Raw genomic sequence first — 26,943 nt, 5'->3', positions numbered from 1 at the left:
TCCGCGATTCTCTTCGTCTAGCGGTTTTCTCGTCTTGCGAAGCAAGCCCATTGACAGCTTAGCGGATTAGCACTATTAGTGGCTTTGCGGCTTTTAGCGGCTTAGTGGCTTAGCGGATAAGCAGATAAGCGGCTTAGCGGCTTAGAAAAGGGGGGGGGGAAGGGGGGGAAGTCGGAAAAACTCGCAAGACATTTTCGTCTTGCAAAGAAGAAGAAGAAGAAGAAGAGTTTGGATTTGATATCCCGCCTTTCACTCCCTTTAAGGAGTCTCAAAGCGGCTAACATTCTCCTTTCCCTTCCTCCCCCACAACAAACACTCTGTGAGGTGAGTGGGGCTGAGAGACTTCAAAGAAGTTTGACTGGCCCAAGGTCACCCAGCAGCTGCATGTGGAGGAGCGGAGACGCGAACCCGGTTCCCCAGATTAGCAGACTACCGCTCTTAACCACTACACCATAGGAAATTCGTTTTGCGAAGCACCTCCAAAACGGAAAACCCTTTCGTCTAGCGGGTTTTTCGTCTTGCGACGCGTTCGTCTTGCGGGGCACCACTGTAATAATAATAACAACAACAACAACAACAACAACAATGTGTATACCACCCTATATCTGCAGGTCTCGGGGCAGTTACAACACAAAAGCACAATATAAAAGCACAAAATGCATACTAAAAGTAGAAACATCTCAGGAAAGTGTCATGGCTAGTGTGTCAGACTAGGCCTGAGGAAATCCCGGTTCAAATCCCCACGCAACCAAGAAAGTTACTGGGTGGCGTTGAGTCAGTCACTATTTCCCAGCCAAACCTGCCTCACAGTGTTGTTACAAGGATTAAATGAGAGTGAGGAGAACTGCCTTGAGCTCCCTGGATGAAAGGGAGGACATAAAACGCAGTAAATAAATCAGCTCCCTTCACCCCAACTAAGTAAATTGGCTAAAATTGATGAGATGCAGCACTTTGGCTAAGTAGATGGCTGTCACAAAAAATGTAAAAGGGTGGGTGTCAATGCATTAGCGTTGCCCTTGTTGCAATGCTCCCTGAGGAAAAGCTCTTTATTGAAGTGTGTCTCTGTGTGAGCTCTTTTCCCAAAGGTTTGCAGCCATTCCATGGAGATCCACTTTTCCCCATGGCCCTGTGGCAGTCATGCCAGATATTCCAGATAGTAGTACGATTGCTGGAATGGACATACTGCAGAAGATGCTTATAAAGACAAAATGGGCAATCAAGGCTGCATTGCATTGAACACAATGTGGCTTACTTCTGAGTAAACATATAGCAACATGCCCTGGGAATCAATGCGATTTCACCATCCTTTCACCGAACCTGCAAACCCAGCTCAATCAGGCTGGTTTTACCATGTTTCCGAAAAGTGCTCAGGCTTAGATTTCAAAGGACAATTGTAGTCTAGCCCTTGCTAACTGAACCTGATAAAATGAGGTGTGTGCATGTACATACGCATGCATGCAAAATCTTCTGTGGTGTTTGAACATTCTGCTGAAGCTCCAGACACGTTTTTTTTTTTAATCTGGCACAATTCTTTCATCTTATGGTGGCTGGAGTTAACAGGGGAGAGCTGGAATTTAGAAATAACCAGCCATCATGTTTCCATTTGAGAGGAGAAGCTGATGGTTTATTCATAGCATTAAGCGAGTGTTAAACCAGCAGCTGTGAAGGCAGATCTTAAAAGCTTTCTCTCGTATCAAGAGCTTGTAGTTCAGAAGAACCATGTTTGAGAACATAAATATGTTGTTTAATTCAGCATAGGGTGCTCATTTCTCAGTGAGTGACTGCGGTTGCAGCCTCAGGGTAAGGGCCAAGATTGTTACCTCAGGTTGCATGTTTCATCTTAGACCAGAGATGGAGTGTAAGGAAGCTGAGAGGGGATATGTTTATTAGATAATAATCTTCCTTCCTCACTTTTCGAGTATAGCAGAGTGCATTCTAAAAAGGCTAGTGTTTAGCCTTTTAATTTAACTAATCCAGGGTGCTTTAAGGCATACGTACTGGATCCTCCTGGTATCTCACCCTTAAAACAATAACCACACAGACAATCTTGTGAAAGGTAAAAAATAACATTTACTCAGAATACTTGTTGAAGAGCGACAGATACAGCAGTTTTGTTCAGGCAGGCTTAAAATGGTAATCAGGTAACAAATACATGCTTTTAGTCCAGTTTAAAATGGATGGCTCAGACTTAGCATATGTTCTCACGTTCCTGGAATGATGATGAGACATCGAGCAAAGAGGAAGTGCCCTGTTCAGGTGAGATTATATGTATGGCTACGGCCTCCCCTGACAGGCACAGTGGGAGTATCTCAGAGTTCTTTCTACAGGAAAAACTTTGAGCTCCTATCTAGCAAACATGCATTGTTGGTTTGACTGCATTTGTAAATATCCTGTTGTGGCCCTCCTAGTATTATTGAACTGCCCCAGGCAGCATTGCCAATGGGTTGCAGGTTCCCCGATCCCCATCCTTGCCATTGAGGAAACAATGGGTGCTTTGGAGTCCTACCCTGTGTGTGTGTGTATTTGTTCTAATCTCACACTTTTCTCCACCCCAGGTTTATCTCTGGTTGTGGGGCTCGTTCTGTACATTTCCAGCATCAACGATGAGATGCTCAACAGAACCAAGGACTCCGAGACTTACTTCACTTATAGATATGGATGGTCGTTTGCTTTTTCTGCCATCTCTTTTCTCCTGACAGAGGTAAAGCTTGGCTGCGAGATCATTAGAAAGCCCTGTGCTAAAGATTCTCTGTGTATTTTGATAGAGAATAATCTCAGAATTTTATCTTCATGTGTCAATAGTTGATGCTCAACATTGGTATTTGATATCCAGGGATATTTATCATTCTCTAGCACAGGGGTATAGTCAGAGGGGCCCTGGTGTGAAGCAGGCACCCCCAGAATGGTCTGGCTCAGCACTCCTCTCCTGGTGTCTGAGGAACCAATGCTCACAGAGAGAAGCACTGGGCCAAGCCATGCTGGCATGGGAGCATCGCCAAGTGCCCCGTCAGCACGCGGTTCTTGCACTGCTGTCCCCAGATCCCAGCCTCGCGTGAGGCTGGGATCAAGGGGTGCATGGCTTGGAACCAGGGAAGGTAGTGTGAGGAAGGTGCAAGAGCCATACTGCTCAGGACTGTTGTCACTCCAGCATGGAGACAGGCTTTGCCGCTGATCTGACTTGCAGTAGAATTTAGTAAATGATGTATAACCCTCATTCACCAGCCCCTCCGGAGGTGAAGTGCGGCCATGTTGCTGGTTCCACCCCAGACATCCATGGGTGGTAGGCCTTGGCTATATATCAATATATCACCCAGATTACAAGACTACTGCACTTAACCACTACACCACACTGGCTCTCAGAAAGGAGTCTGGAGGGTGGCTGCCAACCAGACCATGGTGGTCTGAGCCTGTGGCAAGGGGAGGGAGAAAGAGGCTCAAAGCTGCCCCATTCCCAAAGGAGGGGGCAGCTGCCAAAGCCTCATGCCTCTCCTCGGTGGGCAGTGGCAGCACTCTCCTCATCCATCCTCTCAGCTGGCCCAGAGGTGGGCATCCCTTTACCAGCCATGAGTTGGAAGGAGGCACCACCGCAACCCCAGCCCTGAAGGCTCAGTGTGGCTTGGCAAGTGAGGGAGCTTGTTGTGATGTCACTTGCTTGGATTCTAACCCACCCCCAAAAACCAAGAATGCCTTACCTGTAAAGCATCCCTGCTGCAAAGCAGCCCTTTGACCTTGCTGTACCTTCATGCATTTAGAAACCGCAAGTACCTTTCTGTTAGGGGACACATGAAAGAATGGGTTTGTCAGGTCGAAATACGAACAGGCTTGGTTTTTCATAGATTGCTTTTCTTCCAGTTATAAATTCATTGCTTCTTTAAATTACATTAAAATCACAAAGTATCGTATTTTTCGCCCTATAGGACACACTTTTCCCCCTCCAAAAATGAAGGGGAAATGTGTGTGCGTCCTATGGGGCGAATGCAGGCTTTCGCTGAAGCCTGGAGAGTGAGAGGCGTCGGTGTGCACCGATGTCTCTCGCTCTCCAGGCTCCAGGAAGCTATACGCAAGCCTTGCGCACCTGGGGGACCTCCCCCCGGGCGCGCATGGCTTGCGGGCGGCAGCCGGCAGTGCAGAGCACGGGGCACCCTCCGGAGGGCGCATGGCTTGCGGGCGGCAGGTGTCGGCAAGCCTTGCGCACCGGGGGGGGCGCGTGGGGTGCCCTGAAGCATAGCACCCCTCGCGCCAGGCAGACATTGGCCAGCCCCACAAGCTCGGGGGACAGCGGGGAGGCGCAGCACCACCATCCCACTGTTCCCCGACCTGGTTTTGGGGGGGAAATAAAGGGAAAAAATTTTCCTTTATTCCCCCCCCAAAAAAGTAGGTGCGTCCTATGGGACGGAGCGTCCTATGGGACGAAAAATATGGTAGTTGGCGGCAAAATGTCCCTTTCACTGGGGAAGAAGTGGAACAGCACCACAGGGTGTGGGAAGGGACATTCGATGTATAGAAATGAGCATGTCCTCCTCAAAGAAGGGTTCATTTGCTCAGGCAGGCATCAGAATCCCCATAATCAATTAACCATGTCTCTTTAGTAAAGGTAAATGTACCCCTGATCATTAGGTCCAGTCGTGGACGACTCTGGGGTTGCGCACTCATCTCGCTCTATAGGCCGAGGGAGCCGGCATTTGTCCGCAGAGTTTCTGGGTCATATGGCCAGCATGACTAAGCCACTTCTGGCAATCCAGAGCAGCGCATGGAAACGCCATTTACCTTCCCGCCGGAGCACTACCTATTTATCTACTTGCACTTTGGTGTGCTTTTGAACTGCTAGGTGGGCAGGAGCTGGGATCGAGCAACGGGAGCTCACCCCGTCGCGGGGATTCGAACCGCAACCTTCTGATCAGCAAGCCCTAGGCTCTGTGGTTTAACCCACAGTGCCCCCATGTCTCTTTAGAGCATCCCATTTTGTTTCCCTTTTAGCCCAAACTCCAGACATTCCTCCACTGCCTGGTGCAATTGACAGGCGGGGGATGTGGTCTCACAGTACTTTTCTGGACTATAGGCTTACCACCTTCAAGTCACAAGCAGAACCACAGAGGAATTGTGTGAGCTAGGCCTCCTTATTTATGCTAAGAAGCATTAGCATTATGCAAAGAACACAGCAGCAGAAATCCTGTTCCTGTGAAGTCCTGTGTTGCATATAATTCTACACAATGGCTTAAGTAACACCAGCATAACAGGAAGTGAAATGTATGCTTTCCTTTCACCAACTCAAAGACTCCTGATCCCAGTGCAGCAGCTTCCATTGGAACTGTTGTCCCAGTGGTTTCTGCCAGCTCCTCTTTGGAGCAGTTTTGCTTCATAAGAGTGGCTTGGAGGAAAGAGCCACTCAGACTATGTTCCCCACAGAGCATACTGTGGTGTCCTTTCACTGTTGGCAAATGAGTACTGGCCATAACGTATAGTCGAAGGGGAGGATTGCATATTCCCAGAGAGATGATGAAGACCATTTGACTTACCAGCCAAAGAAAATCCGCCTGCACTACAGACTGAAATAATATTGGGACAAGATGTTCAGTTATAACAACTCCAGCTGGGAGCGATATTTCTGAAGTATTAATACATGCAAAAATTCTGCATGTCAAATCCCCCAGCAGCCTCACAACCAAAACACACTCCTACCCCTCAGAGGCACATAATATCATATAAGGAAGCTAACTTATTTCACTGCTGCCTTGAGTCCCATCAGGGAAAAAGGAGAGGAATCAAAGAACCATAGACTTGTGGAGTTGGGATCATTCTAGTCCAACCCCCTGCAAGGCAAGACTGTGCAGGTGTCCCATGCGGGATTGAACTTGCAACCTTGGTGTCATCAGCACCATACCCTAACCAACTGAGCTATCTTAATAATAATAATAATGCAATGAGTCAGACTATTGGACCATCTAGCCCAGTCTTGTCTATGCTCTCCAGGGTTCCTAACAGGGGTCATTCCCAGCCTTACCAGGAGTGGCCAGAGATTGAATATAGGCCCTTCTACCTGCAAAGCAAAGCAAAAAATTTTAGACCCTTCTACCTGCAAAGCAAAGGGACGTGGGTGGCGCTGTGGGTTAAACCACAGAGCATAGGACTTGCCAATCAGAAGGTTGGCGGTTCAAATCCCTGCGATGGGGTGAGCTCCCGTTGCTTGGTCCCTGCTCCTGCCAACCTAGCAGTTTGAAAGCCCTTCAAAGTGCAAGTAGATAAATAGGTACTGCTCCAGTGGGAAGTTAAACGGCGTTTCCGTGCACTGCTCTGGTTCGCCAGAAGCGGCTTAATCATGCTGGCCACATGACCCGGAAGCTGTACGCAGGCTCCCTCGGCCAATAAAGCGAGATGAGCGCCGCAACCCCAGAGTCAGTCACAACTGGACCTAATGGTCAGGGGTCCCTTTACCTTTACCTTTACCTTTTTAGCTGCAGAGCAGTTTCTGTACCACAGAGCTATAGACCTCCCTCAAAGGCAAAGGCAGCAGCTTCCCACAAGGTCCAGAGTGGGGATATTTCATGGTTGGTTTGCCTGCCTGGCTTATCAGCATGTCACATCCTATTAGAACATTAGAAGAGCAACCCCAGTCCTTCCGACAACTCGAACAATGCTTTTGTTTTTGCTCTCCTTTCCAGAGTGCAGGTGTCATGTCTGTCTATCTGTTCATGAAGAGATATACTGCAGAGGAGATGTACAGGCCTCATCCTGGCTTCTACCGCCCACGGCTTAGCAACTGCTCCGACTACTCTGGCCAGTTCCTCCACCCGGATGCCTGGGTTCGTGGACGCAGCCCTTCCGACATCTCCAGCGATGCCTCTCTCCAGATGAACAGTAGTTACCCTGCTCTACTGAAATGTCCGGATTATGACCAGATGTCGTCCTCTCCATGTTGAATCGAAAGTAACTCCTTCGCCTTTTAGGAATGAAAACCTGGTGGAGGCTGTTATGTCCTCAGTATGTACTTTTAAAAAAATAAATAAAAAGGCCACTCTTACAGGACAATCCCTCTCCATTTATACAATTAGTGAATAATATTAATTCTTACCTAGAGTTTAAACGGGTTCCCGCAGCGATGCACATATGCATATCCAGAAAACTACAGTGGAGATTTTGATCCTGCAGCTAGTCCATATGCCCAGATCTCTTGGAGTCACGAGAGAGTGTGGAAAAGATACAGGATCGTACCCAGCGGAAGCTTGAGACCAGAAAGATACTTGTAGGGTTTTCGTAAAGGCAACCTGTGATAAGCAACAAAGGTTTGTGGATTAGAATATGTTCATTGTAAAACATTACCAGAATAAGATGTAAATGTCCATTCCTAGTGAATGATCGTAAGAAAACTGCAGATTGGTGCCATTGTCTTCAAGCTGGAAGGTAGAATTTTAGAATTAACTAAACGTACTTCCTCTTGGCAGTATTTCATTATGAAGTGAGGTTGGGGTTTTCATTAGGAACCAGACAATTAGCCCTCACCAGTTATCCCTTTCCATTCTGGTGAGGCTAGTCCTCAATCCAGTTTGATAACTTCACGACAAACCCTCTGACATTGCAGTTCAACACGTTGAAATAAGGTGCCTAGTGCTCTCCACGTGTAAACACAATCTATTCTTCTGATATCAGACTGAAAATATAGGCTCTGAAGTAATAATGGATCCAAATATAATTTGGCTCATAATACGTGGTCTTAGAGCTGAGTGAATAGGGGATATGATAATTTATGCCCTGCAAAAACCAAGCCCAAAGGCTTCATTCCATCAATCAGCTTTAGTTTATTTTGCTATTTTCCTTTCTTTGGGAAACCCACTGCAATGGAAGTGGTTGTATTATAACTGGCGCCTCAGGGGATTGATTGGGTCATGTTGGCATTCAGCTCTGCCTGTAAATAAAGTATACAGAAAAGAAAAGTTCATATCTCTATGTTGTACCATGTGTATATTATGGCTAGATTGTTCAGAGAACTGCAGTCAAATGTACAGAATACAGTAAGCTGATTGGCTGCTCTGAAAAACGTAAGTGTACAAAATTCTATGTACATGCCAGTTTTTGTTTCCACTCTGAAGTTATCCTGAGTTGTAATCAAAAAGAATCCAGACTTTCAGTCTGTTTGCAACATATTTGTAAGAATTAATTATGGTAAAAAATAAAATAATGACAAAGATTCCGAAAACACTCAGGCCGTTGCAGCCGGGATGACTGTTCTCATTGAATAACACAGGACCGTGAACAAATACACATATTGGAGCTGGTATACTTTTTGATCTTACATGTCCAGTATTTCTTTCCTTACTAGATGTGTCAGATGCTGGTGTTAAATTTGTCTCTGTATGTAATAATGAAATATCCACCAATTTTACTTCCAGGATTCCATCTCAGATTGTGGAATTGAAATGTGAAATTAATTATTCTGTCTTAAAGGTAAAGGTAAAGGGGCCCCTGACCATTAGGTCCAGTTGTGACCGACTCTGGGGTGGCGGCGCTCATCTCGCTTTATTGGCTGAGGGAGCCGGCGTACAGCTTCCGGGTCATGTGGCCAGCATGACTAAGCCGCTTCTGGCGAACCAGAGCAGCGCACGGAAACGCCGTTTACCTTCCCGCCGGAGTGGTACCTTTTTATCTACTTGCACTTTGACATGCTTTTGAACTGCTAGGTTGGCAGGAGCAGGGACTGAGCAACGGAAGCTCACCCCGTCACGGGGATTCGAACCCCCGACCTTCTGATTGGCAAGTCCTAGGCTCTGTGGTTTAACCCACAGCGCCACCCGCGTCCCTCTAAACTCACGCACAATGGAGCCCTGCCCCCTCTGCCAAAGCTAAAATCCCACTGATCAGATATTTGGTGGGGAAGGGTGAGCAGGGGGATTAATTCGCCACACACAAACCCTTCCTCCAAACAGCCAGATTTTACCTTTTAGAAATGAGCTCTGTACATGCATTTCTGGCTACTGAATTGGCGAGTGGAACACTGTGCACAGTACATGTCTGCCCATCCAGCTCTTAATACAAATGCAGAAGCTTTCTGCTAGCAGCATGCACAGTGCTCCTAGACCATGGTAGACAAACTAAGGCCTGAGGGACGGATCCGGCCCAATCACCTTCTAAATCCGGCCTGCAGACGGTCCGGGAATCAGCGTGCTTTTACATGAGTAGAATGTGTCCTTTTATTTAAAATGCATCTCTGGGTTATTTGTGGGGCATAGGAATTCGTTCATTTTTTTAATTATTTTTCAAAATATAGTCCAGCCCCGCACAAGGTCTGAGGGACAGTGGACTGGCCCCCGCTGAAAAAGTTTGCTGACCCCTGTCCTAGATGGATTGGAACCCCGGTGTAAAATACACTTCTAACTTAGTTTTTTTAAAAAATGGGGTTCAAGCCATGAGAATGAAGGAAGGTAATGTACTTATGCTACTTCTTTCTCTCTGGTATGTGGCGCTATACCCCCTACATCTCTCCCCCTCTTCATGTTAAGAAAAGGGCACCAGCGATCATCTGGCAGCTTAATTATGTGGAAGGACATACACTAGCATTTCCTGGTATGGCAATGCAATATGCCAGTTCAAGCTGATATCTTCATTTCAAGTCAAGCGCTTATATATAAACTGAAAGGTCAAGTCACTCCAGCCCAGACTGAAGAAACAGGAGCTATATAGGGCTCCATCAATATACAGGATGAAATCATTTTGGAATTGGCTTAGTTTCAAAATCCAGAGTGTGATTTTGGACCTTCTAATGTGTGTAAATGCTTTTGGCATTATCTCCTTGAAGCTATTCTACTTCTTCCACAGATAACACATGCTTATTGGGTATTGGGTATTTTTAGGAATGTTCAAGGATTAAGCAGAAAACTCTTAAATAAATTTTATACCTATGATGGAAGCAGGGAACATTTTAATCGGGTACCAGGGCGTTCTTGTACCTCAGTACTAGTACTTTTATTTACCAGCCTTTATTTAAGACAGAGGTGGCCCTCCAGATGTTGTTGGATTGCAGCTTCCATTATACTTGACAATGTTAGCTGAGGCTATTAGAGTTGAGAAACATCTGGAGGGCCACAGGTTCCCCACTCTTAAACAGAGTTTAACAGTTAATTCAAACCTAGCTTGATCCACTACAGATCCTGAAGCTGAGGCTCCAATACTTTGGCCACCTCAAGAGAAGAGAAGACTCCCTGGAAAAGACCCTGATGTTGGGAAAGATGGAGGGCACAAGGAGAAGGGGACGACAGAGGACGAGATGGTTGGACAGTGTTCTCGAAGCTACCAGCATGAGTTTGACCAAACTGCGGGAGGCAGTAGAAGACAGGAGTGCCTGGCGTGCTCTGGCCCACGGGGTCACAAAGAGTCGGACACGACTAAACGACTAAACAACAACAACAACAGCTTGATCCACTAGCATGGGGACAAACAAAAGAGGATGCCTTCACCCCGGTGTGGCTTCCCTTTATGACATACACAAGACAACAACAAGAACCCACCAAAAGCATAACTTGTCCTAGCAACCCCCTCCCTCACACACATGCAAACAAAACTCACTGCGGTGAACTGACAGAAACCAATCGGGCCCTGGGCCCCCAAATCTCTCTCACAACCAAAAAAACCCCCTAATAAATGAATAGAAATAGAACTTACCCACGTGACACTGACACAAAAGCCTTGATCATACACTGTGTAAAAGAATGAAAGTTTACTACCCCCTTCTCTCCCCACCTTGGAAAGCCCTGCTCTAGTGTCTCACATCAAAAATAACTGAACTGTAGAAAGGACTCTACGAATTGAAAGCAGAGATGCTGTATGTACTTTTGTAACCCAAAAAAATCTTTAATAGAAGCAATTCAAAAGACAACAACCCGAATTTGATCCATTTCACCATGATTCAGTCCCATACATCAGAGTTCAGCTCTTCAACATATAAAATTATACTAAAAAAAAGAAGACAACTGTGGCTTAGTAGGATGCACAATATTCTTTGTCAAATGTATTTTCCACCTTTCCTCCAAGGAGCTCAGGGTGGTGAAAATGGTCCCCTCCCACCCCACCCTATTTTATCCTCTGTGGGTACGTTAGGTTGAGAAAGAAGGACTTTTCCAAGGTCACCAAGTGGACTTCATGAATGAGTGGGGATGAATCAACACGGATCTACCTAGTCTTAGTACAATCAATACTCTCACTTCTGATAACTGCCAGGTAAGATGGTCTCTGGGTGTTCTGAAACTCCATAATTCCCACACACACACTACCAAAATCATCATTGGAAGTAAGAACATGAAAACAAGACGCTGCAAGAGATCCCTTTGGATTCTATGCTCAAAATAGCCAGTATGGTGGCTAAATATATCCAAATATCATTATTGTTTTTGAAATGTAAGACACGTGTTAGAAAATATTATTTTCAATCTACTCAGTTTGTTGAATCTGTAAATATGTTAATATCTCAGCAATATGCCTCTCAAAAACATACGTGCCCAGCAGTTTGGTTTGCTACTCGGGTCAAGGAAAACAATGGCTTGGGATTTTCGTTGTAAAGGTTTCCTATGTTCTTTGGAGCTACTAAATATTGCATCAGGCTGAAAGTCACTTGCAACCGACACCTTTCTCTCTCTCTCTTTTACACACGCACAGAGACAAAAATGAATTCTAACCATTTGGATGACATATGGAGTTCATGACACCAGAAAGCTGTTCAGAAGATCAGGAAGGAGTGAAGAAATAGCATGTGGGGGAGACAGATAAGCCCACAGTTTGAAAAGAAGCTGAGAAGTCTCATGATGAATTGGAGTTTCATGATGAATGCTCTTCTCAGGCTAATGCTACGTGTCATGGCTTTCCACACTGTCATTTTTTAAAAAATACTAATCTTATTTTGAGAGTTTTCAAAACAATTTTTTTTCCCTAGCATGCAATGATCTAACGGAGAAGGCAAGTGGGTCTGGAGTGGCAGAGTACAGATACACACTTGGATTTATTTATTTTTCTCATGCAACATCCCCCCCCCAAGCCAATGTAAATTATTGCAAAGGTACCAGATAAAATCCTTTTTGTTGTGGAAACAAGGGAATAAGGGCTATTGCTCAGTTTGTTAGTTTGTTTGGGGAGGGGGGGAAACAACCCATGAAATAGCAGGAAAGCAAAACGAATTGTTGAAATGAAGACAGCTCTGTCATTCCCATTGAAATGGGTCTTAAAGTCACAGTAAACTTGCTCATTTGGTTTCAGTGAGGCATTTTCCGCTACATTACTACAACTGAAATCCTGTCTTCCCATGTGAAACTGCTTGGCCTCAGAAGCTCAAAATTCTCAGGAATTCCCAACCTATCCCATTGGCTATTCCACATTTCCTTCATACAGTTGTCTGTGCTTATCTTGGACCAGCATGTCTGAAGTGGCAGATGTCTGTAAGAAGATGCAAGCAAAACAAGCACTCTCTCCTCATCACTGCTCTCTTGGACCCCTGTACATGGAAACTGTCCGGGTGGAAACAGGGGGGGGGGGCAAGTAAAGTCCTTGATAATAATCTTTGCCCATGGTCCTTTCGATGAATTCAACTTTTGTCAAATCTGAGCAATCTGCCAAGCACCCTTGTGACAACAATGCTTTATTTAGGTTATTTCAGGATTTTACTGTTGCTTACCAGTAATCTAAGCAGTCATGATTATGCTAATGAAATGTCCACCGAAATGGTAGAGCTGCATATGGAAATGAGGCCTAACTTTCAATAAAGAGCAGCAAATTTGATTTTTTTTGCCCCAAACTGGACAATGTGGTCCTGCAGTTTGTTGTGTTTCTAGACATTAAGTATGCTAATTTTCTACAACTCAAATTTGCCCTCATTCATTCTTGATCATTTGTTTCCAGGCCTATTATGCATGGCAGTCTTTATTCATTTGAGTGTGTGTGTCTTGATTGCTTGTAGACATGCAAACAAGTCTGGTCTTTCCTGCAATGCAAGTTCATTTTTTTTGTATGATATTTCCTTACTACGCACACACTTCTTGTTCCCATACGATTTCCCATTTCTTTTGTTCTACGCCACAGTCTTAAAGGACAAAACGCTGAGGTAGGCAATAGATCATCCAATGTAGCACACGTTGCAAGTTTCTCCATACACAGTCATTTACAGGAAAAGGCATTTAACAGGGTGCCAATTCGCCAGTGGTACAAAATGGTTACAGCAGTATATATATTTTAAGGGCATTTTATCAGTGCTGAAGCAAAGGCTAGGATAAAAAATGGCAAGAAAACAAGGAAGACTGACAAGAAAAACACCCAACCTCACTATCTTGGCTAAATATCAAACCCAAGTATTTGTAAGAGTTATAGGGTGATCATAACCATGCCTACTCAGAAGTAAGCCCCATTGAATTCAGGTAACTGGGGTTTAGGGTTGCCGCCTTAGTTTGTTAAAACTTTATGGAATTCACTTGAAAGCGGAATTGCTTTTTTCTGAAGATAATCCTAGGGGAGCAAACTGTGCCATGTGAAGGGAATAATCCTGTTGGGTTATATCCAACACTGTGTTGCACAAGTGGAACAGATATCCCCTCATACTAAGACTAAGTTTGTGTGCTTTTAACACATCTTGACAACACTGCTGCTCCGCTCCTATAGTATTTTGCTAAGTGTGCGCATGTGTGCATTTTTGCTGCAACAGCCTCCACCCCAGGTGTTTACTCTGGAATAAGGGCAAGAAAAGAAAAAGAAAGAAAGACCCAAAATGGTGATAAAATATATTGGAAGCTTTAAGAGATATAACACACCCGATGCATTTTGTTTCACATTGTCCTTGTGGGCAATGAAAGATGCAAACTCTATTTCTAAAACACTCCCTACAAAAGTATTAGTTAACTCAAATTAAATACAGCATCCATAATCATAAAAACATGGCATATCATTTATATGAGCTTAATTTCATGTGAGACTGATCATCCACTTTTCTAGAATGAATCTATGAATAAGACCCAAGTAGCACACTGTTCATTAATCCACTGGGGGAAATTTTACAGTCTCTGCATAACATTTCTACATGAAGGTACATTTCCTGTGATCATTTTAAAAACTAATCCGTGCCTCATCAGAGTCCCCAAGAAACAGTCTAGATAATATGGTTGTTTGTTCCTTGATACCTTGATTAATATTTATGGTTAGAAAGAGAAGTGCCTTACTCCTTTCAATTTAGCTTTTACGATTCCAATTTAGGCAATAACATGTAAGTAAATGCAAGTTAAATATTTGTTTCTCTACATTAAGACCTATGAAAGAATGATGAGAAGTACTTGGCAGGGCTTTAAAACAGTGTGATTTACTGCAAATGTGATCAATACACAGACTGAAAGGAGCTAGCTGGCATGTGTTTCCATTACCCTGGGTTAGGTTTGCACAAGTTTTCCACAAAAACATCAGCCATATTTATGCAGAACAATAGCATATTCCATATTATTATTCATTATCTAGATAAATAGAAAGAGGCATTTCTAAGTAGGGCACAGCTAATTTGGTGAAACCCTTGTGAAATTATGTAAATTACACACCATCCAACATGCTTTTTGTCTGCACTGGGAAGTCAAACCCTCAGCTTCTAAGGATGCCATGGTAATGCAAAATGTAGAATTAAGTGTGGTCACCCTATATGAGTCATTGTGACATATATCACTGTTCCTTGTATGACTCCAAAGAACAAAAAACAACGCAGTATAGTTACACAACTGGAGGAATGAAAACAAGGGAAATGAATATCATTATTAAGTGCTCCCTACTTTCTCTGAGATCCAAGGGCTATGCTAAAGAGCTTGGCTTTCTTTTGGATGATAGAAAACTGGAGATTTAGGGTTCCTTTGTAGCATTTGCTTTATTTACATACCAAGGTGCCAACACGAATAAAATATTGGGGAGGGGCCAGGGAAACTTCTCCCTGCATAATCAATCACAAGACACAGCACACGCATACCATTTGAATGGCAACATCCATCAACTTTGGGAGGGGCCCTCAAATATTTTATGGGGGGGGGTGAGGTTGAAGAGACCCCAGCCCCTAGGAGTTGGCTCCTAAGTTTACAGAGACAAATGCACACCCTGCCCCACTTTCTGCAACCTCCAGAGTGAAAACTCACACTATCTTTCCCAAATTCAAATTGCAATCTTCCTGCTTCTCCAACACAGTTGCATTGTACAGGTGCCAAACCCTTCTCTTATCTCTGGGAGGTGTTGCCATCTGAAGGCTGGATTCCTGTCCATCAACAGAACATCTCCAGTCTAAGAGGACATTTAGATTCTTCTGTTTCAAAGTCCTAGCACACATCAGACACCCACCCATTCACCACGATCAAGACTGCCAACTCACAACAATATGGATTTATTTTTTTTAGATATACACTTTTTTTTTTTTTGCAAGAAGAAAGTAGGTCACCTTCTCCCCTGGCAAGCTGTGTTCTTTTCATGTAAACACATTTATTGCAATTAAAAATGCAACAGAATCTTGTTTGTATCAAGAGAGAAAACGAGGCCAGAGAAACTAGGTCAAGGCAGATTGAGTAATCTAAAATGCTGGGCTTGTCCATTTGAAAAACTGTTTTCTGCAACTTATGTTAGCCAACATTTTTTTTTTCCAGAAGGAAAGTTGCCACTCCTTTTGGACTGTGACCTCTGTATCTTCCCCAGTCACAAACAGAAAAAACTCTCCATCCTACTACAAAACCGTTGGATCTTGCCAATTTTTCTAAGCCAAGCTGATACTAATGGCAGCTTTAAATATGGATATACACAAGGTTCAAGATAAAGCATATTTAGAACCACACTTAAATTTATTTATTCAAAATATTTAGCTATAACGAACATAGGACTTGTCAGCCCCACCATTACTCCTTACGCACACTACAGTCACATGCCTCTTTTTCCTTCCTCCCCTGTTGATCCGCAATATCATAGCCCGGTTTAGCTGGAGCCACTACTGTGACTTGCCAACAAGCTGGACTTTCTAGGGATTCTCAGAATTATGACGTAATGGAAATTCCGAAACCTTGGCAGACTTCTGAGTAAAGAGATTACTCGCCTTTCCTGTGCTCCAGCTGTGCTGTCAGTCTGCAGCAAAGGTTTTAGATAAAATATTCATGATCTCAATAGATTGCAAAGTCCCGACTCCTACCCATTCTTCAAAAGATTGTTTTGCTATATTGCCAAGAGGTGACATTTATGAATCAAGGGTTCCTTAGTAGTCTTTGAAAAAAATGGGGATAAGCAATTAAAAACCAAATGATTGACACCATGAGAGAGAGAGAGAGAGAGAGAGAGAGAGAGAGAGAGAGAGAGAGCGCTATGGGAGAGAGCTATGGGAGAGAATCCTGTTAGTGCTATGGGAGAGAATCCTGCTTTTCCAAAAAGAAGGGTATAGCAATAAGGGCTTTTTGACCTTCAGAATATGGGGCAGATGCCAGCAGTTTTTTTCCCCATACTGCTTGCACTTACTCCCTGCTCTTTCTCTGGAAGGCTCTTTTCTCTAGAACTGGTGATGCTACTTTTAGGAGGCTGGGAACACATACTAGACGACCATAGGGTCAATGGTAAGCACCTGCTCTCAATCCTTGCTATCCCCAGGAAGGACTGGTAAAGACTGCCAATCAGTGTAGCCAATACTGAGTTAAATGGGCCAATGATCTGACTCACTACAAGGCATCTTCTTCTGTTCCTTCCATCATTGTGTGATCAAATCTACATGCATGACATAACTTCTTCTCAAATCAGTGTTGCTCCAGTTTCTTTATGAATAAACCTTTAATGGGATTGTGCCACAGTCCATGCATAATCCAAAAGCAGGGAGTAATAACAAGTTATTGTCCTGTTCAGGTCTGATGTCAGAACCCATGGGGCAAGGCAGGTCAAAAGGTTCAGGACCATGGACAGCTCTAAGCAAGCAACTTGCTCCAGCAATGGTTGGGAACAGACCGAACTTTATTAAAGTCTCTGCCCAGGCAATGTGAGGTTCTTCTGGGGAGTCCTGTCTGTCTGTCGCAGGCTCAGTGTCAATGATCTCCTAATGTCCAGCAGCAGACTTGGAGCCACGCACCTGGTCTGGCTTCTTAGAGACTCTGCAGCCTCTGACTCTGAGCCTTGATTGCTAATGGACTCTGGGGTCAGGGCCAATATAGAACAACTCTATTTATTCCAATTTGAAAGCATGGTTCTGTTGTTTTCTTACGAGACAATATTTTAAATACCTTTCAGCCCAAATTCATTGACAATATGAAAGATCTGGTCCACAGACCATGAGTTGCCCTTCACTGATCTCTACGGTTTTTGGTGGTGGGGGGGGGGGAGTTCCTCACCAGATTCCTCCCACTGATAGAATTAGTCATGGCTCATCTTAGGGCTAACTCCAGGTTTGAGGAGGTATTTGGTAAAAGATGCTGACTGATCAGCCCCCTCCTACCATGGTGGTCCTCCCTGGTGGACTCATCTGGTGACAGCAGCAATGGTAGACAACGACGACACTCCAATTAAGTGACCATTTACAATGACTTGGAACAATGCCAATTGGGTGACAAGAGGGTGATGATGATGGTCCCTGGGAAACAATGGGGTTGTCCAAAGATGTGTGTACTATCACCAGACCTTCTTCATACCAGAGTCATTGCTGGGAATTTATAGGACTCGGGGTATAAAGCCTGCACGCAAATTTGCATGTGCAAATTTAGACCTCTGAGCAAAACTAATATGGCGGGTGGCTGTCTTTCACCAGCACTGGGTTTTATAGCCTTCCCTGCCACACTGTAAACATAGTTTTAAAAGGGGTGATTATGAGCTGAGAGGACCACTGCAAAATACCTGATAGCATATGGAGTTCATATGCATCAGCAGAGGCCTGAACTTTTGTGAGAGCTGAACCATAAAGAAAGATGATCGCCGAAGAATTGATGCTTTTGAATTATGGTGCTGGAGGAGATTCTTGAGAGTCCCGTGGACTGCAAGAAGATCAAACCTATCCATTCTGAAGGAAATCAGCCCTGAGTGCTCACTGGAAGGACAGATCCTGAAGCTGAGACTCCAATACTTTGGCCACCTCATGAGAAGAGAAGACTCCCTGGAAAAGAACCTGATGTTGGGAAAGATGGCGGGCACAAGGAGAAGGGGATGACAGAGGATGAGATGGTTGGATAGTGTTCTCGAAGCTACCAGCATGAGTTTGACCAAACTGCGGGAGGCAGTGGAAGACAGGAGTGCCTGGCGTGCTCTGGTCCATGGGGTCACAAAGAGTCGGACACAACTAAACAACAACAACATCTTGGAAGCAACCACACTGTGATTTTCAATCTGCAAAAATATGAAAACTAAGTTTATTATAGGAAATGCACGCTTGATAGTAAAGAGATCCTAGCTGCATCTAACGAAGCTGTAGGTGCAGAGAAAAGCCAGATGATTCTTCTCTCATGGTGGGATGAAGAAGAAGGGAGGAGCAGGAAATGAGGTCAGCAACCCTAAGAAGTCTCAATCTAACATCTGAAGGAAGATCAGCCCAGGCAAAGGGCAGTGAAACAGTTTAGGAAGCTTAGAGGTTCCCCTCTCTATTCTTCTTTCCTCTCAGAGCAATACAAGCCAAGTTGCACTCCAACACTTCCAACAAGACCCAAGACTTGGGCTCCCTGGCCCACCCGCTAATAAATGCCCCTGCTTCATACAGTGTTGTCTGATCATGAATGAACTATCATATTTAGAGTCCACTGTGTCATCCTCTGAAAACCTTCCATGCCTTGCCCTCTGTTGCATGAAGCCAGATTTCACAAATTGGCTTACAGTGTTTTTACAAAAGGTCTAATGTCAACTCAAACATCCACAACTCTTTCTGTTTTTAAATGGACCATTTTGCCCAGCAGCCATCTGACTCCTCACTGACACAGGACTAGCAGCTTGGAGGAAGAAAAATAGATGAGATGCTTTCTTAACACACACAAAAGCAACGCTCCACTAATTTCACTCATCTTATAGTCCCCTTTGATTTGTGTGGATGGCAGAAATGGCTGTAAAAGGCAACTTGTGCAGCAATCTGTGAAGGGCACTGAGGGAAAGCAATTATCTTAAATGACACAATCCTTTTCTTGAAGATTTTTTTTTTCATTCTTTTCCATTTGCCTTTTCTATTTCTTCTATGCGTCTCTTGGAAGTAGTTTTTCCTTGTGCTTGTTTTATAGCACCCCCACCTGTGCCTGAAGAGAAACAGCACATCCAAGCCTTTAAAATTCATTCTGAAAGCTGCATTCCAAAAATATTTGTCTTTTCCCACAGCTCTGCTACTTTGTAAGCTAATGCTTTTTTAAAAAAAACAACAAAAACATAGAGGCATTTTTTTTAAAACATAGAAGCAATACGTCATATTCAGTTGGACTTACTCCCAGGAAACTATGCACAGGTTTCCAATCTAAACCTTCATAACATGAGAGAACAGACAAGCTTCCAAGACCTTAGGCACTACAACCGACTAACACAAGAGTAAAAAAAAGAAATTCAAATTGTTTGCGGCGGCAGGGGGTGGGGGTAGCAATGGGTATAATATATGCGTCAGAAGACAAGAGAGTGGGTACAGTCAATTGACTTGGTAAATCACACAGCTGCACCCTATATTTCTTGATTGGGATTTGTGACCCCTTTTCACTTTTAAACTAATTTTTTCTTCATTTGCTTCCCCACCCCCCGTAACCTGCTTGTCATAATTCAGTATATATTTTTTGTAAACAATCCATAAATAACACTCAGGCAGACATTTCCAAAGGTCCAATGATAACGGCAAATGCACACAATTATCAGAAATATAAAGGAAGATGTCCCTGTGGACTCATCACATATGGGGAGGAAAATACATGTCAGGACCCTTTTGGGTAAAAACCATACATGAGCGAACAATAAATAAAAGCAGGGATCCAGGTAAAATGTACCCTTCCCAAATGAATGCAGGTCTGCCCGGCTGCCTCCTGTTTTGTATTTTGCTGGGGGGTGTTTAAGAGGTGAATAATTCAGCATGCACCCTTTCCCCACTCATCATGAACCAAGCATACACAGTGCAATGGGAAACTCTGGGTGACATTTTGATTGCAGGTGTTGGAATCTTGCTGTCAGATGCGATTACTTAGGGCTCTATTGGACCCTGACGCCCACAGAACAAGAATCCTATTTTTATGCCATTCAGATGCAGCAATGCACTCAGTCAACAAAGAACCAGGTTGTTTTCTTTCTTAGTGGGGAGAGGATTTTCTCTGCTGTTTAGCCGTAATATTTATTTGAGGATTAAAGTGACCCTGCCACCACAAATCTATTTTTTTTGGCCAAGAGCGTATAGCCTGTCCTTGTAAGCAAAACAATTCTTGGAGCGGTGAAGCAGTTGACTTTTCTACACAATTTTGGCACGGTGAAATGATCTCCTAGGTGCTGCAACCTATGAGATTGCAGCTCATTACATTCCAGAAAAGCTTCAAATGGTTTGTTGTGTCGGCACATTGGGAGATTGGTCTTTCGTGACCCAAAAACAAAAAAGATTCACTGGAAACATGATTCCAAGGCAAATTCACCATGAGGATAAATGACTCAACCACACCTTGAGCTTGCTCCCAAATATCCAGAAAGCTTATGGTTAGAGGTGAGATCACACAATAACCTTCCATAAGGCAAGCCCAACCCACCTATTTCAGGATGATGTGGAAAGTAAACCATGGAGACACCATGCTGGAAGCAAAGGTTTTTATCTGGTATTTACAAGTGGGGCCGGCAAAAAAGTATTGTGGGTTGGCTTGCTTCCAGTGGCGTAGCGTGGGTTGTCAGCACCCGGGGCAAGGCAAGTAATTTGCGCCCCCTAACCCTGGATTTGCGCCCCCTAACCCTATCCCTAACCCTAACCCCCAGATGTTGCGCCCGGTGCGGCCGGCCCCCCCTGCACCCCCCACGCTACGCCACTGCTTGCTTCTGTGTAGGATTCTAGCCAGACAGCCTTGCCAGCTTCCAAGATTTTTAATTCCCTTTGCCCCACTCTCTGGTTTTGTATTTTCCCATCTCCAGAAGTTAGCATTCTATGGCCACTGAGAATGCCCAGTTGCATCAGGCTGCTTTGGGTCTCCTGACCTGTGTTTTTTGTACTTCTGAAAACCATGGACTGCCCACAAGGCTGTTGATGCCTCCTGCTGGTGCACAGATAGTGCTGCTTTGGCTACACAAAGAATGGACTTCCCTGTTAGATTGCATATGTAGAATTATTATTATTAAAATATTTTATTAGGAATTTCAACATAACATTTTATCAAAAGACATATCATCCATAATTCCCCCTATTTTTCCCTCCCCCTCCCCAAAATATAACCCTCCTCCCCTCCCCACCCCTCAGACTTCCCTCAGTGCCTCTCTCTGGTTTGTCAGCATTTGTCTCTGCATGTTACAAAATTGTACAGATCCTTAATTTATCTATCTAGATGTTATCAATAAAAAGTTTGTGAATGTTTATTCAAAACCTGCCAAGGAGTCCAGTTCATTCTGGTTTTTTTTTTTTTTTTTTTGCTCTTCTCTTTTTTTTTTTTAATATTTATTAAAAAATTTTAGATAAATACAAAATGCAAAAATGATAAACAATATAACATGGATCATAACACGTTTTTTCAAAACTTCTTTGGACTCCCTCACATCTCCCGCTCCCACTTACTTCATTATAACCTTTTTCCAGCAATTTATCATCTTGTTTACATTCTTAAATCTCGTACAATTAATTTAATCTAATAATTCTCCATAAATTTTATATTTTCCTCAATCTCACTTATCGTCAAATTCAAGTCTAATTCAATGGTAGGCAGTTATTTATGATCTAGCATCCTTCTTAGTCTTCTGCCAAATTACAATACTTTTGTAAATAAATCTTGAATTTCTTCCAGTCTTCTTCAACCCTCTCTTCTCCCAGGTCTCGAATTCTACCAGTCATCTCGGCCAGTTGCATATAGTCCATCAGCTGCATCTGCCACTCTTCCAGTGTGGGTAGATCTTGAGTTTTCCAACTCTTAGCAATGAGTATCCTTGCTGCCGTTGTTGCATACATAAAAAATGTTCGGTCCTTCTTTAACACCTTCTGGCCGACAATGCCCAGAAGGAAGGCCTCTGGTTTCTTAGTGAAGGTATACTTAAATACCTTTTTCAACTCATTATATATCATTTCCCAGAAGGCCTTCACTCTAGGGCAGGTCCACCAGAGGTGAAAGAATGTTCCTTCATGTTCTTTACATTTCCAACATTTATTATCAGACAAATGGTATATTTTGGCAAGTTTAACTGGGGTCATGTACCATCTATATATCATTTTCATTACATTTTCCTTCAAAGCATTACATGCAGTGAAGTTCAGCCCTGTGGTCCACAACCTTTCCCAGTCCTCAAACAAGATATTATGCCCAATATCCTGAGCCCACTTTATCATAACCGATTTAACCATTTCGTCTTGTGTATTCCATTTCAACAGCAAGTTATACATTCTTGATAGTACCTTACTTTTTGGTTCTAACAATTCTGTTTCCAGCTTCGATTTCTCCACCTGGAACCCTACCTTTTTATCATTTTTAAAAACTTCTTTAATCTGAGCGTAATGTAACCAGTCTCGCACTTTATCCTTCATTTTCTCCAAACTCTGCAATTTCCAATTGTCTCCTTCTTTTTCTAATATTTCCCAATATTTTGGCCATTTGGCCTCCATATTGGGTCTTTTTCGGGCCTTAGCTTCCAGAGGTGAAAGCCACCTCGGAGTCTTGTTTTCCAGTAAGTCTTTATATTTTGTCCAGACATTAAAAACTGCTTTCCTGACAATATGGTTCTTGAAGACCTTATTGATCTTAACCTTATCGTACCATAGGTATGCATGCCAACCAAAAGCATTGTTAAACCCTTCCAAATCCAATACGTCAGTGTCTTCAAGAAGTAGCCAGTCTTTTAGCCAGCAAAAAGCTGCGGCTTCATAGTACAACTTTAAGTCCGGCAGGGCAAAGCCCCCTCTTTCTTTCGCATCAGTTAGTATCTTAAACTTAATTCTGGGCTTTTTGCCCTGCCAGACAAATTTAGATATATCTCTCTGCCACTTCCGGAAGCACTCTGTCTTGTCCACAATCTGCAATGTTTGAAACAAAAACAACATCTTTGGCAATACATTCATCTTAACAGCAGCAATTCGGCCTAACAAAGAAAGCTTCAATTTTGTCCAACTATCCAAGTCTCTCTTAATTTCAAACCAACATTTTTCGTAATTATCCTTAAATAGACTCAGATTTTTTGCTGTCATGTTTACCCCTAGGTACTTTACTTTTTTAACCACAGTTAATTCTGTTGTTTCTTTAAGTACTTTGTAAAGGGTTCCCATTCATCTTGAACATCACAGTTATCCTTGTCAGGTAGTTTGTGTGTCAGTTTTGCCAATTCTGCGTAGTCCATCAGTTTCTCTTGCCACAGTTCTTTGGTCGGGATTTCCTCGTTCTTCCATCCTTGTGCTATTAAGACTCTTGCCGCCATTGTCGCATACATAAAGATATTTTTCATTTTCCTTGGCAGGTTTTTTCCTACAATCCCAGGTTACATACGCTTCATTAGCTAAAGTGGTGCTTCAGGTTAAGAACAGTTTCAGGTTAAGAACGGACCTCCAGAACAAATTAAGTACTTAACCCGAGGTACCACTGTAAAAGCATTTGTTTGCCACCTCGTGAAGTTGGCTTTTAGCTCAAAAGTGTTTACCTTCATGCCTAATAGGCATTATGTGTGGAGTTAACAGAGAGACTGTTGTGCTGGAACTGAACACTAACTTTCCCCCTACTTCCCATCTCCTTGCTTAGCTCCACCTAGTGGTAAATCTGGTGTTTATACAGCTACCACTGATGGTGCCAGCTAAAAGTATGGAGGTTGTCCAAATAGAGGTACAGTGGTACCTCTGATTAAGAACTTAATTCGTTCCTGAGGTCCGTTCTTAACCTGAAACTGTTCTTAACCTGAGGTACCACTTTAGCTAATGGGGCCTTCTGCTGCTGCTGCCACGCCGCCGTCGCACGATTTCTGTTCTCATCCTGAGGTAAAGTTCTTAACCCGAGGTACTACTTCCAGGACAGCGGAGTATGTAACCTGAAGCGTTTGTAACCCCAGGCATTTGTAAACCAAGGTACCACTGTAATAGCAGTGGTCAAGCCCAATGAACTTTTACGCTTGCCTCAGAATTCAACTTGTCACCACCATCATGCAACCAATGGAAGGCCCATTCAAGTCTTGCAAATTCAACTTCAGAAATACAGAGGATCCTTCCCAAAGCTGCTCCCAGGTTCTTCAATGATGGAGATGCCAGGGAAAAAAAGAGGGCTAGAAATGAGGGGCTAATTCCATTTGGTTCACATTTTAATGAATATCTATCTAATCTGCACCTTCCAAAACAACACACACACACATCCAAAATATAGCCAACCATTCAAATTCACAGTTCCTTGAATTTTGCGACATGGTTCTCCAACCAAACAATGTGCAAAAAAAGTGGATTTCAGGTGCACGTGTACATTATGACACATATATTAGTGAAAATAACATACAAACTGCATTCTATTAGGAAAACATGCTGACAGAACTGTGTGATAATAGGAGAGGTACACACTGAAATGCTGGTGAATTTTCATGGGAATTTATTTTTAATGGCAAAGTGATGTGGAATTGTGAAGTACCGAATTTAAAATTGCAAAAATGAGAAACTGTCAATTTCAGACTTGCTCATCCCTAGTGAGAGTTTGCTATGTCCTGAAAAACATGGGCTTATAAGCAAGATTTTCACACCAGGCCTCTTTTTCTTTTCTTTTTTTTTAGCAGGTGTAGGCAAGGTAGTTTAGTGGGCTCAGGGCGAATGGCAGGACTGCTGCCATCAACCCACCCACAGCATGTGCCACTTTAAGTGGCTGCCTCATCATGTCTAGTGTTAAGTCCAGCCCTGGATGTATCCCTCAGCAGATTATTTCTTTATTCAATACATATTTTAATGCTGTCTTTTAGTCCTTTTTGCTTTGCAACCTTTGCAAAGTCTGCCCTCAGTGCCACTGTGGTCTGCTTATTTATCAGCCAGTAAAAATGACACATAAAATGCCTTTTTAAATGCCACCTTGTTTATCTTTTGCTGGTGTGCCCGTGTTTGGATGAACAACTCTATCCACTGTGAAACAAACATTGTGATTCACCCATTTAGCTAAGAGCAACAGAGTCTCCTAGTCAGATAGTGACATACATATGTCATTTTCTATTGCTGCGATGGGTGTGCTTGTAGATTACTGTCTCAATTTTTTCCCCTTGGAGGAAACGCCTCGCTTCGTCAGCAGACCAAGAATATAATGATTCTTAGCACATTCGCAGCTTGTTTGTTGCACTTGAAACCGCATGCCACAAAGTACATCACTTATCTGTCCAGTTGGGTTTACAAACTGCAACTGAAATGTGACCGTTCTCCACATCGGAGCAAGTTATTCTAGTGGTGGGCTTCACTGGTTTGTGGGAGGACGTGAAGCTGGAAATCGGACCATATCCTCATGCTCTATTTCGTAGTAAATAGCCACATATTTTATGAAAGAGATAAAGAGATTGGGGGGGGGGATTTTTTTCTGAAAGGCAATACCTCCTCATGAACATAAGGTGGCAGAAGAGTTGTAATTGAAAGGCTCGACTACAGGCAAGCCAGTTTCTAAGGTTTTACAAACATATTCCCCCCACTCCAAAGAGAATGCATGTAGTATCTTTGTACTGACAGTTCGGTGCTTTCTCTTCAGAAAGCATTAATCTCTGGGGTTTATGAGTTTTTGTTCTCGCGTCTCCAGCAGTAACGGTGAAAAGATAATCTAGGCAGTTGACGCACTGCTCTTCTCTATAAAATATTCCAAACTTCTCCTCACAGCCTATGAAGCAACTGATTAAGCTGTTTAACTGGCATTCATTGGAATGTATCTGTGGATCAATGCTACTCAGCAGTGGAATTATTTGTACATGCTTACAAGCTGGAGCCAGTGCTAGCAAGGAAACGTCAACTTCCCTACCATTCCCATTTCAGAACACATTGCATTACTTCTCGTAAATATTCCCATATCTGACCAGCTCACCAGTTCCATACCTTCCACGACTATCATTGCAGGCAAATCCAGTGGGTTATTTACCAGGTAGACCTACTGAAGGTACAATACTTGGGTTGGTGATATTGCACTGAGTTATTCCAGGCTATGGTCTGAAGAGACATGAGACCGCCATCTTGCTGAAGCTAAGAAGATCTAGTTCTGGTTGATTCCTTGGATGAGTGCCTGTCTGAATGACATAGACACTTTGTCGGGTGCCAAGGAAGAAAGGTGGCATATAAATGTAATAATAAATAATAAATAAAATAAAAACTTTTCCTTAAGAGAAAGGCTTTAACCCTTCTGTTGATAACATCACTATGGATGCTTATATAATAAATAAATATCTACACCTATACTAGGTGCAACTGCCCCCGCTTGCATCACTTGCAAACCCTGTTGTTGTTGTTTAGGTGTTTAGTTGTGTCCAACTCTTCATGACCCCATGGACCAGAGCACGCCAGGCACTCCTGTCTTCCACTGCCTCCCCCAGTTTGGTTAAACTCATCCTCTGTCGTCCCCTTCTCCTTGTGCCCTCCATCTTTCCCAACATCACGGTCTTTTCCAGGGAGTCTTCTCTTCTCACGAGGTGGCCAAAGTACTGGAGCCTCAGCTTCAGGATCTGTCCTTCCAGTGAGCACTCAGGGCTGATTTCCTTCAGAATGGAGAGGTTTGATCTTCTTGTAGTCCATGGGACTCTCAAGAGTCTCCTCCAGCACCATAATTCAAAAGCATCAATTCTTCGGCCATCAGCCTTCTTTATGGTCCAGCTCTCACTTCCATACATCACTACTGGAAAAACCATAGCTTTCAC

General features: G+C 43.4%; 1 protein-coding gene and 1 long non-coding RNA gene across 4 annotated transcripts in view; one reads left to right on the top strand and one right to left on the bottom strand.

The window, feature by feature from the left end:
- The window catches only part of CACNG5 (calcium voltage-gated channel auxiliary subunit gamma 5), a 47,818-nt gene extending 39,621 nt beyond the window's left edge, over nt 1–8,197 (top strand). Inside the window, exons 5-6 of the mRNA XM_079965672.1 lie at nt 2,556–2,701; nt 6,660–8,197. Coding sequence (XP_079821798.1) covers nt 2,556–2,701; nt 6,660–6,917 — 404 coding nt within the window. The 3' untranslated portion in view covers nt 6,918–8,197. The remainder of the gene's footprint in view (nt 1–2,555; nt 2,702–6,659) is intronic.
- Nucleotides 7,153–26,943, bottom strand: part of LOC307210142 — a 225,798-nt gene continuing 206,007 nt past the window's right edge. For all 3 annotated transcript variants that reach the window (XR_013835866.1, XR_013835867.1, XR_013835868.1), the window contains one exon: nt 7,153–7,262. This is a non-coding gene — a long non-coding RNA (uncharacterized lncRNA). The remainder of the gene's footprint in view (nt 7,263–26,943) is intronic.

This window comes from Podarcis cretensis, assembly GCF_951804945.1.
Source record: "Podarcis cretensis genome assembly, chromosome: 2".
Classification (NCBI taxonomy): Eukaryota; Metazoa; Chordata; class Lepidosauria; order Squamata; family Lacertidae; genus Podarcis; species Podarcis cretensis.
This window is presented reverse-complemented; position numbering and strand designations above follow the sequence as displayed.